The sequence below is a fragment of the Pteropus vampyrus genome, unplaced genomic scaffold, assembly GCF_000151845.1.
Source record: "Pteropus vampyrus isolate Shadow unplaced genomic scaffold, Pvam_2.0 Scaffold53, whole genome shotgun sequence".
Lineage (NCBI taxonomy): Eukaryota > Metazoa > Chordata > Mammalia > Chiroptera > Pteropodidae > Pteropus > Pteropus vampyrus.
Window position 1 is genome coordinate 5888446 of NW_011888834.1, and position 13549 is coordinate 5901994.

At 35.5% G+C, this 13549-nt stretch overlaps 1 protein-coding gene across 1 annotated transcript in view; it reads left to right on the top strand.

Annotated features, from left to right (window-relative positions):
* CDCA2 (cell division cycle associated 2) overlaps positions 1 to 9908 on the top strand; it is a 44586-nt gene extending 34678 nt beyond the window's left edge. Inside the window, exons 14-15 of the mRNA XM_011360350.2 lie at positions 4017 to 4188; positions 6646 to 9908. Coding sequence (XP_011358652.1) covers positions 4017 to 4188; positions 6646 to 7814 — 1341 coding nt within the window. The 3' untranslated portion in view covers positions 7815 to 9908. The remainder of the gene's footprint in view (positions 1 to 4016; positions 4189 to 6645) is intronic.
* The last annotated feature ends 3641 nt before the right edge of the window (positions 9909 to 13549 follow it).

The following is a 13549-nucleotide window of genomic DNA, read 5'->3' on the forward strand; positions in this document are numbered from 1 at the left end:
TGGAGGAAGATAAAGTGATTGCAGTGAGCCAAACCTGGAGTTTGGCTAATTCTATGGGATAGATGACTCAGTTTATTCACCAAATAAACAGCAAGGGATAAAAACAAAGGAACCATAGATTAAAAGATCTACCAACCACATGGCATGTGTGGAGACCTTATTGGGATCCTGATTTGAAAAGTTGTAAAAAGGTGTTTATGGACCAGTTGGAAAACTTTGAACTCACTGTCGTTATGGTTTTTTGGGTTTAAATGTTTTATTTCGAGATAATTTTAGAAATGCTTGCTGTTGTAAGAAGAGATAGATCCAAATATCTTGTACCTAGCTTTTCCCAATGATGACATCTTGCAGAACTGTTGTACAATATCACAATAATACAGTATCAAAATACAGTCAAGATATAGGACATTCGTTGCCACAAAGATGTCTGTCTCCTGTTTCCCTTTTGTAGCTTCATTTGCTTCCCATTTCTACCCCAGTTTAACCTCTGACAATCAGTAATCTGTTACCTGTTTCTCTATTTTTGTCATTTTAAGAATGTTACATAAATGAAATCACACACTCTGTAGCGTTTTGGGACTAGCTTTTTTCATTCAGAGTAATTCGCGGATTTGGCCAAGTTTTTGTGTGTTTCGGTAGTTCTTTTTATTGCTGAGTAGTATTGGTTGTTATAAAAAGAAAAAGAGATAATCATTTTGCAATATATACATATATCCAATACATATATTTTATACCTTAAACTTATGTGATGTCAAGTCATTTATATTTCAATAAAGCTGGAAAAAATAAAACTCCATTATAAAAGAAGAAAAAAATCAACAATAAATACGTCAGGTAATAAAATATTACATTTTGTTGTAGGAAAAAAAGGAGCCCTTACCTCTTAGAGGTGCTGTAGGAGTTTTCAGATGAAATTATGTAATATCTGGGATTTGCTTTAAAATAATCTGGGGAGGTTATAAACTAATCTTGATTTTTTAAACGTTAGTAATTATTGAAACCACTTGATGGGTACGTGGGGTTCAATATACTATTCTCTCTATTTTTTGTGGATTCGACATTTTCCATTATAAAAAGTTAAAAATATAGCAATATGAGCCCCTTATTTATAGAGATGGAGCTGCCTACATATCTCGAAGTGGAACCAATAAATAAGTAAATAGCAGAAGTAGGGAAATGTATGCTTGTCGTTAGCTTTCCTGTACAATTTGATTTGTTCCTATGTACATGAATCATTTTTAAATCACTTTAAAGAATTATTTTTAAATCACTTTAAAGCTACTTACAGAAAAGAATTTAAATATGTATTAATTGCAAATATAAGATAAGCATTTACTTCTGGTGCATGACCTTCACTGTATGAAAAGAAATATTGGTGATTCTGGAGTAAATGGAATCACTTACAGGGTAATACTTTTAGTTGTCCTTTGTCCGCTCCTAGACATAAACCAATTTCTAGATCACATGACTTCCCTAGGGCTCCAATCACAGGTGGCTTCTTTTGTTTATTACAGTTATAAGCAAGGCTTTGGTATTGGAGTAAATTCATATTTTGTTAAGGCTCTAGCCTTCGCAAATACAACCTCATGGCTGATATAAGCACCGCTCGATGAATTTTCAGGGCAGACCACAGGTGCTTTAATCTCTAATCTTTTCTTTTTAGATGGTATACTTCTATGGCCCATGACCATGAAAAAACAAAATATTAGTGTTTTATCATGTTTAGCAAGTTTTATGGTTTAATTAATTGTACTTCTTTTTCTTTTACATGCATTCATTCATTTCTTCATGTTTATTTAGAAGCCACTATGCACCACACACTGCTGCAGGTGCTGGAGACATTTTATATAAACAAAGATTTTCAACTTCCTGCTAAAAGGGGATTTTTCCTAGAGTTTATGACCTGATGACACTGACCATAGTTTATTAACGGACCATGTAAGGTCTACATCACACAGTAATACTAAGAGCATAGTTTGGTATTTAAAATACTTTCTTCCGTATTAGTTCTCAAAGTAGTAGGAAGGAATTTAAAAGAACAAGAATAGCCTACGTATAGCTCTTACTGTGAGTCAAGCCCTATTTTAACTGTTTCACATATGTTAACTTATTTAATACTCAGCACAGCTCTTGCGATTCCCATTTTGCAGATGAGAATGAGATCCAGAGAAGTGAGGTGACTTGCTTAAGGTTATAAAGTAGTTAAGTGGCAGAGTCAGGATTTGAACCAAAGGCTTCTGGCACCAGAGTCAGGATTTGAACCAAAGGCTTCTGGAGGCCAGATGTTGTTCTTTTGTAACTTATCTGTGGAGCCCGAGTTAAAATTTTCTCTTGGCAAAGATAAAACACTACTATTTGTGACAACATGGATGGATTTTGAGACTGTCATGCTAAGCAAAATAAGTCATGTAGAAGAAGTGGAGAACCATATGATTTTACTCATATGGGATATAAAACTTGAAAGCAACAAACAAATAAGACAAACAAACAACTCAGACACAATAGTTACCAGAGAGAAAGGGGGGAGGGGAAAAGTAGATAAAGGTCAAGGGGGGTCATATGGTGATGAAGGAGATTTGACTTTGGGTGGTGAACATACAATGCAATGTACAGATGATGTATTATAGAATTGTATACTTGAAACATTTTATTAACCATCACCCTCAATAAATTTAATTTTTTAAAAAAAGATTTTCTCTCGGCTTCCACACTCACTGACCAAGCTATCATTTCCCCTACTATTCCATGGAAGTCCAGAAATTCTATGGAAAAAAATGTTTCGTGGAAAAATAAGTAACCCAGCATTTTCCTAATGTATGGGGAGATTATTTATACTGAAGAATGCTCAGAGAATATATTGTTAAATGTATATTGTTAATCACAGAAAGGAACATTTATAGTTCTAAAATTATTTTCCATGGAATGTTCTGTTTTTATAGGATATCTATAGGTGTCTCAAGGAATATACAGCTCCCTGCCACTTCTGTAGCCTTGACTATCATCCACTTTTTCACGCCATTCATTTCTATGCTGTCACCAAATGATCTTTCTTAAGTGTAACATCAGATGTCGTTTCTCCCTGAACCACCATGCAGTGAGTCCTCATTGCTCGCAGGCTCGTGCTCAGTGCGCACAAGGGTCCTGCTTGCTGTGTTAGCTTCTGCTACCTCTGTGTGGGTCCGCTGACCATGCACTGCGGCCTCACCTAGCGCTCATGTGTGCGCCACTGTCTTTTCTTCTCAAAGCCCTTCTACACCACTCCCGTAATCAGCCAGAACAGTTCTCCCTTGCTTAAGATTTAACTTAGACGTGATGTTTTCTGTGGAGCCCAACTCGAATTCCTCCCATGGGCCAAGTACCCATCTCAGTCCATACGGAGTCTGTCGTGGTCATCGTACTATAATTACTTGGTGTCAGGCCATGAGCTCCTTAAAAGCCACATCTGGTACTTCCCCTCAGTTATTACCAAACCTTGGTCCTTCATCTTCTGCTTGTACTTGTCAAAATGTATCTTATTTTGACCTATTTATTTTAATTTTGATTAAATCTGTTGTTTGAGTCAGCTCAGCTAGCTCTGTTCTCTTCAAATTTTTATGTATTATTTCTTCAACCAGATCTATGAACAAAAAAAGGGCCTCTCATAGATTCTTTTAATCCTGAGTCATCCTAACTACACCCTAGTTCTGAGTATCTCATGTCTTAGTTGCTGTCCAAATCTACAGCATCTAATCTATTTTTCACTTATCCAGAACTTATTTTGGCAAATGCTTCCTGGAAATATAGAATGGTACCCTACAATTTGTCAGTTGGGTTCTGCTTTACATTTTCTTTGACTTTGTGTAAGGTACCCAGCCCCCCACCCCTGACTCAAATTTCTAAAAATTTAAATGGAATAACCGGTGTTAAGTGTTTCTGTAGAAATTAAAGGGTCAAAATTGTACGTGGTGTTGCAGCTTTCTTAATTATATGTGGTGTTACATCTTTCTTAATTACAGCATTTTAATACATTTTCTCAGGTTTTAAAAAGCTGCAGAAAGAAGAAAGCAAAGCGGAAGAAAGGCGTTGACAAGTCTTTATATAAGGGAAGAGACTTTGCTTCTAAGAAGCCGCTCCTAAGTCCTATTGCAGAGCTGCCCGAGGTGTCTGAGATGTCGCCTTCGGTTCCAAGAGTCCAAAGGATGTATTCAGGTATTCTGTCCTGTTCCTGCCGTTTACATTCTATGTTTTTTCTTTACCTTCTTTGTTGCTCTTTCACTCTTTTTTTTTTTTTTTCTCATTCGCTGTGTAAAGAGTACATAAATCAAAAACAGCAGCTTTTCATATTACTATGAGAACGTTAAGAAAGCAAGAGTGTGTGACTTTTGCAGTCACCTCGACGCTTTTCAGAATCCAATGGCAGCTCTGGAGACTGTCCAGGGAAACTCAGACACAAGATATTGCATATAATTTTAGGGGAAATAATTTTCTTTCATCCTGTTTCATTTTGCTTTTTAAAGCATTTTGTTAAAGTAAAATCTGTTTGGCGTTATAGTCAATCGTGAAAGGTGAAGGAGGTGATGGCTCAACAATAGATGTATCTTATATGAATTAAGAACAAAAATTTAAAAAAATACTTATGTTACAGTGGAGTTGGCATCTTCTAGAAGTGACATTTGTAAATCGAACTTGATTACTTTAAATATTTTGTTTAAAATCAAAAATTAAGTTAGTCGATATCCTGGTTAGATAAAAGTTGGAGTTGCATCTGGTTTTATAGTGCCTGAGTTTTAAATTGACTAAATTATGTTGTAAGTAATAAGAGTATATGTTCATTTGGTGTGTTAATTTTATATAGAATCGTTTGAAAATAGCTGCCTTCGTAAATCAAATATTTATAGCCTACATTTCATTTGCAGTATACCATATAGGATATATAGCAAATATTCAGTACATGCCACCATAAACTCTTGGCTTCTGCCTACTTAATCGCAGGAAAGCACAAAAGTCCGGACAAGGGCACAACCACCCCACAGTCGTACACACAGCTCTCCCGGCCCCTGGGCACCAGCAGGGGCCGTGCTCTCCTGCCCAGCCTTCTCTTGTAGTCCATTTCGGGACAAGAGTTGCCCAACCCACTTCTTTTAATCTGGCCTAATGTTACTTATCCTTTAAGATTTAGCTGTACTGGCTGCCTTTTCAGGAAAACGCTTTGTTCACATTACACCTTCGTTCACATTACACCTTTATTACCTGGTCGATAGTGATCCATTCCCTGCAAATTGAAGTCCATTTGAGACTGGAAACTAAGTCTTATTTTCATTATATCATCCCCAGTTCTTTACAGGAGTTTTTCCGAAGGTGTTTAAGCAATGACTGTTAGTATGTTTTCCATCTTGCATCTTACTAGAGAATTTCTTTCTCGAAATACCCGAAGCGTTTTTTAGCCATAACCAATGGTATCAGAGTATGAAGTGCTCTCCCGCCCTCCCTTCCTCACCGCTTTCCAGTCTTCTGCTCTCTGCGTTTCTCTGCCTCTATCCCTTCTCCTGCCTTCCTTCTCTAGCATGCTAATTTTATGAACAATACATAAATGTCCCTTTTCGTGTAAAGTTGTATAAAGAACCCAGCTGGCATGAGTTGGTTTGCACAGAGAGGACCCTGCCCTGTGTTAACCTCTAGCTTTACATGACGTGATTTTAAATACCCAAATCATGGCTATATACCTTTCAAATTGAAATGTTGTTTTTTTAGATTTTTGGCTTAGCTTATGTTTTATGTATCTTCCAGTGTTGATTTTGTCGAAAACATTTTTTATGCTCATTTGACTTGGTCAGGTAAAAACTTTGTTATCTGAGATAACAAGAGAGATGGCATCTAATAGCACTAAGATTTAGAACACATAAAGCCGGAACTTATTTATGCTATGTTATGTAACTTGAAAACCTTGATGATGCTTTTTTCACCTATGATTTATTTCACCTATGATGTGACATAGTGTGCGAAAAACATATGACATGCTCCACATGGTACAAATTTTCTGGAAGATGGATTTGTCAGAGATTGGGACAGAAGGGGGGAGATTTTTAGAATACTGAAACAAATGTGGCTCTATTTGAGAGTATAGTACAGTTTATATTAATTTTTTAACAGAGGGCATAAGACGCTAATGTCTTCAGGGAGTAATCTTTTAGTGAAATTCTCAAGTCCCCCAGAATTCTAAGGTTTATTTCCTCTGCTTCAGAGGAAACATTGATAGAAAAATTTCAGAGGAAACATTGATAGAAAAAATTCATGATGTTGCCCATTTTCAGTAATTCATTTTTAAGGAAATGGGAAATGTGGCTTCCTCATGCTAATTGACCTTGTATTGTGGGAAGTACATTAGACTAGAGGAAGCAATTTAAGATATAGTTCTCACTTTTCTGGTCTGAGACTATGTGCTTTATTAATTCATGTAGTAATACATATTTTCTTAACCTGTGGGTTGGGGAAGAACTAAAAGAGAAAGAATGATGACAGATGGGAGCAAGTACAGTGTAACATTTTGTAGGTCTTGTGATTTTGGAAAGCTTAAAACGTGGAAACCAATATGGCACCTGTTATGATTTGTTAAAGTTTATTTTCATTGTTACTTTTTAATTAGATCAAACTTATTTATGCCCATAGATGAATTCAGTTCAAGTGGTGAACTTGAGGAAATGAAGCTGCCTGAGAGAAAGACTCTTTTGCCTCAGAACTCAGAAGACTTGCAGATGAATCAAGACTCTAATAAATACGATGTGTCTGAATTCTGCAGCTCTTATATAAAAAGTTCCTTTCCGCTTGTTAATGCTGCTTTTGATCAAGATTCAAACATAAGTACTATAGAAATTCATGAAAATAAAAATATTCCAAAAGCAGAAAGTCAGTTGGAAAGTGAAAATGGACTAAAAACCGGGACCAGGAATGAAAACAGTCCTATTTCTTATGCTTCTTTGATTAAAAAACCCATTGTAGCAGAGAATCCAAAATCTAATTTTATTCTACAGTCCCAAGAATTTTCTGCTGGTTGTCAACATGGAGTAAATGTTTTCCAAAGCTTTAAAATTTCGGAAGATATAAAGTGTGAAAAACAGGATGACTTCTTAGTAGCCACTGAAGGAAACCTGCTGACCAAGTCTTTAATGTCTGACTCTCAAAAAGAGGATGATTATCCAGAAGATGTCTTAATTGCTGGTCTAGAAGGAAATAAAAGTCAGAGTGAGGGTTTGGGAAGAAACTCCACGGAAAGTAGCAGTGGCCTAAGCTGTGAAAGGAAACACAGAAGATGCTCTGTGTGTTATTCAGGTGGTCAGAGTTTCCATTTGGAAAACAGTGGAAATCACAAACCTTCCTGCGGGGTGGACAGCTCTGTAGAACTTAGTTTAGAAAAGTCTGAACTGTGTAAAGAGTTATCTGATGCCATAGAGCAAACCTTTCAGAGAACAAATAGTGAAACAAAAGTCAGACGTAGCTCAAGGCTACAAAAAGATTTGGAAAATGAAGGACTTGTATGGATTTCACTTCCGTTTCCTTCCAATTCCTACGCTTCCCAAAGTACCAAAAGGAGAACAGTATGGACATTTGACAGCACAGGATTTGAAAGTATGTCCCCCAGAAAAAAAATTGTGTCTTCCAGACCAAAATCGGGTATACAGCCCTCCATATCAGGTCAAGAAAACAGTGAGAAATTTGCCACCGATTCTTTGCGTTTACCTGGGAGAAGGAGGAAGAGCTTTTGTACATCTGCACTTACAAACACTGAAAATACTAAGTCAAAACGCGACAGAAGAACCTCTCTCAACCAGAAGAGATAGAGTTCCCTAAAATGACGACGGGAGAATTGAACATATCAGAGAACTACAGCCATAACTGACGTTTCCTGCAGGACTTTGGCAAGAGAGAAGATAACCATGCATGCTTAAAAGATTCTTTCCTTCTGGTTCCCATTCTTTATTCAACTTCAGTGTTTTAAACGTTTCCAATAAAATCATCGAATCTACTTTTAAGGAGAAATAAGTGAATTTCATTCGAAAAGAAAACATTCTATTAAACAAGACCTCCCCTCATGTTAAGTGTTTTATTAGTATTCTGCTAAAAAAGTATTGTTTTTGGACCCAAAAATATGTCTCTTATTTCATGTTAGTACATATTTAGTACATTGTAAAAGAGCATCTTTTAGAATTGACTCATCGTATCTGGACAGAGGAGGTTGGAAGTTTTTTTAACAACAACAAAAAAAAAAATGATAGGATTAATGTAACTGAAAATTGAGCGTTAGTATACGGTTGAAAGCTGTTAAAAAAGTGAGATGAGTTGTGTTTTTATTTTAAAATCTTGCCAAAAACGGGTTAAAAGTTTTAACAGGAAAGATGGAAATTATAAAACCTGTTTTCCCTTTGGTTTACAGCTAGGAGAAGCTTAAATGACTTTATCTGTCTCCAATGAAATTTTTATTTTAATACTTACAGAACAGCATTTTGGGGGAAAAGTCTGTCATTATAAAATAAAAATATAATTTATAAATAACTAATGCGAAAGCATTTTGTCCTTGAAACAAAATTCTTACATGATTTGTGGGGTGGGAGATGGGGGATTGGTTTTTGATGAAATATAGCGGTTTAGTCGAAGACTTATTTCTCAGGTTATTCACATTAGTTAGAGGTAATTTCACATTTAAATTCATATTTTCCATAAAATTTTTTTTAAATTTAGAAACTCATCGGAAGCAGCCCTGGAGAATGAGTTTAACTTGAAGTGTGGTGGTAGGCCACTGATTTCTTTTTTAAAGTGGCATTTTCCAGCCTTTCTAACTTAATTTACAATACCAAATACTGTCACTTGTCTCAGATTTTCTAGTTAAGCCTCAGCCAGATAGTTATAGATCCTATCTCCATTCTGGTGATAGCAGTTTGAAAATCTTAATTATTATGTATCTGGAATTTGTGAATGTGCTAAATCATCGTATCATTAAACAATTGTCTTTGGAATCCTTTAAATCATTTAACTCCCCCACTCCCTGATAGCAGAAACATGTTAACAAATAGAGTTCTCTATAAATAACACAACAGGGAAGAAAGCCCCTGCTGAGCACCCATTTCCCCTCCTCAGATACAGACTATTTGTTACCTTCTTGGCACCAATAGGTCTGGAACTCCTGCTGCTAAAGACTAATGTATTTTACATTAACACTCGAAGTGATCCCCAATTTCTTCTGCTAAAGAGTTGATTGTTTAAAAATTTCTTTTATCTTCACACGTGAATTATTTATGGACTTTTTTCTCCCCCGTTTATAGTTTAGTGTGGCTGGCAAATCTATACCACTGGAAACAAACCAAAAGAAAAAAGAACTAATTAACTTCTTATGAAGCTTTTGTTTTAAAGCGTTCATAAATATAAGATGATAGAGGACCTTGTTTTTTGTTAAATTTTTTATATTTCTCCTTTGTTTAACATGAAGACTGAAAAAACTTATTTTCTCCCCTTTTAATTGTTTGATGATCTATAATCTCAATTGTATTTGAATTTTTAAAATATCACATGCTTTGTTTTATTAAGAAGTACTAAAGAATGAGGGAAACAAACATTTTGGTCTTTTTTTTGGGCTTGATTTTTCAAATGTGAAATTGTTCTCATTTTCCGCCATCGACGGTTAAAAATATAAACAAGTTGCGTTCCTTTCAGAATGTTTTAGTGAGAATATTTTGTTGATATTTGTAAATAACAGACATTTTTTCCTAAAGAGATCAGATCTCAGAGATCAAAGCAACTTAGACACAGTTTTATCCTCTTAAGTCTTATTTGCAGTGTAAAATTTGTGAAAAGTTAAAGATTTCTGTGTTTGACATGCTCACTTGTTTTTAACATTTTCTTTTCACTAGTGGTTACATTAAAGACTAGTCTTTAAAGTAGTTTTTTTTCCAGCCTTATCTTTTTTACGGCTGTAACCTTTGACATTCTGCATTCGAACTTCTTCTCTTTTCCGGCTCCTGTAAATTCTCATTTGTTCCAGAAGATGGCAGCATGACATCTGAAGTTTTTCCCTCCTGTACACATTCCCTTGAAGCCAGGGCAGCTCTCGTCACTGCGGGTATTTCCCTTTCACCTTCATTGTTACTCATTTTCATTAAAGAAGTAACATGTGGCTCTTGAAAAAAAGTAGAGAACTGTACAAAATTAAGAATTCTTCTCCCACCCCATGAAAGCATCCTACAGCCACGCCTTCCTCTCCCCAGTTTTCTTAAATGTAAACACTTAGCAAAGCAACTGGTGCACATCTTCCAGACCTTTGCCTGTATAAACATGAATATAGCTTTTGTTGTCTTCTGATGGGAGCACTATGTGTGTCTTTCTGCAACTTGAGTTTTTTAATCAACAAAATACTATGAATGTCCTTCAGCCTTAATAGGGAGGGAGAGCTTTAGTGCTCTTCAGTCTTTTTAACCCTTGCATAGAATTATATGAATTTGGTATGTAGTCAGTCATCTCCTTACTAATGGATGCTAATTTCTCTCTCTCTCTCTCTCTCTCTTTTTTTCTTATTATCAGAAATTAAGCCACACTGGGCTTGTGTGAAAATGTTGGATAAGTTCCTTGAAATTAAAATGGTTATTAAGTTCTCCTATGGAACTTACCTGGCAGAGTCCCTTTATAAGATTCTGGCATCCTAGCCTTCTTCCTGTCTCTCTTGTTCTCTTGCTACTTAATGCCATTTAATGGCTTCCATTTTCTCCTGCCTCCCCCACTGGCACTTAAGTTATAGAATTAAGAGTCATGTTTAGACCTGGCATAACAAGAAAAAATGGTGAATAATGCCTGATTCATGCTTTAGATTGAAAGAGCTTTTTTTAAGTCATGTTTATCGAGGTATAATTAACCTACAGTAAAGACCACCCTTTTTGAATTGAATTTTGGCAAATCCATGTAACTGCTACCACAGGCCAGTAATAGAACATTTTCATCACCCCAAAAGACATTGTCTCCCACCTCTTTGTAGTCAGTCCCCATTCCCCCATCTGTCCCCTCACAACCACTCACCTGATTTCTATCCTTACAGTTTGCCGTTTCCAGAAAGTGATATAAATGGGATCATATAGTATGTATTCTTTTGTGTCTGCCTTTTTAAACTTAGCATAATACTTTTGAGATTTATCCGTGTCCCATTTTCTAAGTAGTGGATTTCTGTTTATTGCTAAGTAGTATTCCATTTTACAGATGTACCAGTTTACCCATTCGCCTACTGATGAATATTTGGATGGTTTCTATTTTGGGGCTACTACAAATAAAGCTGCTATAAACAATCGCATGAATCTTTTTTATAGACACATGTTTTCATTTATTTTAAATAAGTACCTAGGAGTGGGATTCCTGGGATGTACCATTGGGGTATGTTTACCTGTTTTAAGAAATTGCCAAGCTTTTCCAAGAGGCTGCGCCATTTTGCATTTCAATTGCTCCACATTTTCGCCAGCACCTAGTATTGTCAGTCTTTTTTGTTTTCTGCAGGCTAGTATCTCATTTTAGTAGTATCTCATTTCAGGCGGTCCAGTAGTATCTCATTGTGGTTCTGATGTGTATTTCCCAAGTGAGCATCTTTTCCTATGCTTATTTGCCATCCGTATGCCCTCTTTATTGAAATGTCTATTTAACTCTCTTGCCCACATTTTCTTATTGTGTCTCATTGAGTTGAAAGAGTTCTGTGTATATTTTGATACAAGCCCTTTATTGGATATATGTCTTGCAAATATTTTTTCTCAGTCTATGGCTTTTCTTTTTATTTTCTTAGCAGTATCTTTTGAAGAGCAGGTTTAAATTTTAATGTAATCTTATTTATCAATTTTGTTTTTTAATTGTTCATGCTTTTGTGTTCTATCCAGGAAATCTTTGCCTAACTCGAGAGCACAAAAGTTTTCTGTTTTCGTCAACAAGTATTATAGTTTTACCTCTCAGATCAAGATCTACTTTGAGTTAATTCTTGTATGTTGTGTAAGGTGATGGTGTTTTGCTTCTTAATAGAAATATCATTTGTTGAAAAGATTATGCATTTCTAGTTGAATTACAATGGCACTTTTGTTGCAATCAGTTGACCTTATATATGTATAGGACTATTTCTGGACTTTATTCTGTTCCATTGATCTATATATCTGCTCTGAAACCAACATCACACCATCTTGATTACTCTAAGAAAGCTTTTTTTTTTTAATTTACTGTGAATCTTCATCGTAGTTTATATTTAAAGTTCTTTTTGTGAGGAAAGAAGCCAGTAGAGGCAGAAAATTGACCAACCAATTCTATCTGGAGCCTACAATTATTCCCAGGCCTGCATTACTAGTTAGGGCAAAAAGTCAGTAATAATTAAGCTATCAGAAATATGGTAAGGAAACCAAATTCCTTGGGGTACCTATACCTATACATTCAGCCAAATCTTCTTGTAAACTGCAACAGTTCATGATTTAAAATTATCACCCTGAGTCACTGTAAGATTTACTCATTGAGAAAGAATTCTTTTTAAACACCGTACAAATATTTATCAGAAGATGAAGTGAGTTGAATTAAAATAAGGTTCAAAAATAAGTTTGCTAAAAATGAAATTATCTAATACGTCATTTTTTCTCATTAATTAAGGTTTTTTATTTTATTTTGGTTTAGTATAAAAGTTGTCACTCAATTATCAAAAAGTAGCTTTAGCATTTGAGAATTCCTTTTTAACCTGGGAAAATTTCCCTGCACCAGGCTGTACCAGATAGGCAGATGGTGGATTCATTAATATATGTGCCAGGCATTAATTTCTGAATGTGATCACTGCCCTCAAGACACTCAGTTCTCTCAAAGGGGGCCGAATTACAACAGGGTCTGATTATAAAGGAATGCCTTGGACCTCTCAGCCTTTGAGGTGGCACCAACTTCAGATCAGGTAATTTCGTTTTGTTTTTCTCTGGAAGAAGTGATGCTTGAACAAAGTTCACAAATAGGAATTTTAGAGGAATGGGGATCTGAAAGGCACATTTTATTCCAAACATGCTTTCATTATTTCTTACTGAGACTAGGCAGTGTAACTTGGCTTCATCTCATACACGTTTTTGTCCTAAGTACTTTTCTTAACTTCCCATTATATTCTAAATTATGAATACATCTGGACGAAGCATGGATTTAAAACTAGAATAGAGATTGTGAATTAACCGTAACAGAGCTTTAAAGAAATCTCTTAATTGCTGAAGCATTTCTATTTTTTTATACTACCAGGTTTTGTAGTATGTCTGAAGTGTTGACTCTGGGCTTGGAATCCTTGATCAAGTGAGAAGTATTGGGATGAAATTAAATTAAAATAAATAATTGCACATACAAAAAAAGAGAGGAAAGATTGGCTTAAATTTATTTTAAGATTATTTCATAGCCGTGACTTGGCTCTAGAATGGACAAATTGCTAATGTACTATGGCCTAACTATTTCAAGTTTGCCTAATCTTGCGCTGATGTGTTCATTTTTGTACATTTCTTTGATGCTTTCTGCTTTTTGTAAAATTGTGGTACAGACTGCAAGTAACACGATAGCT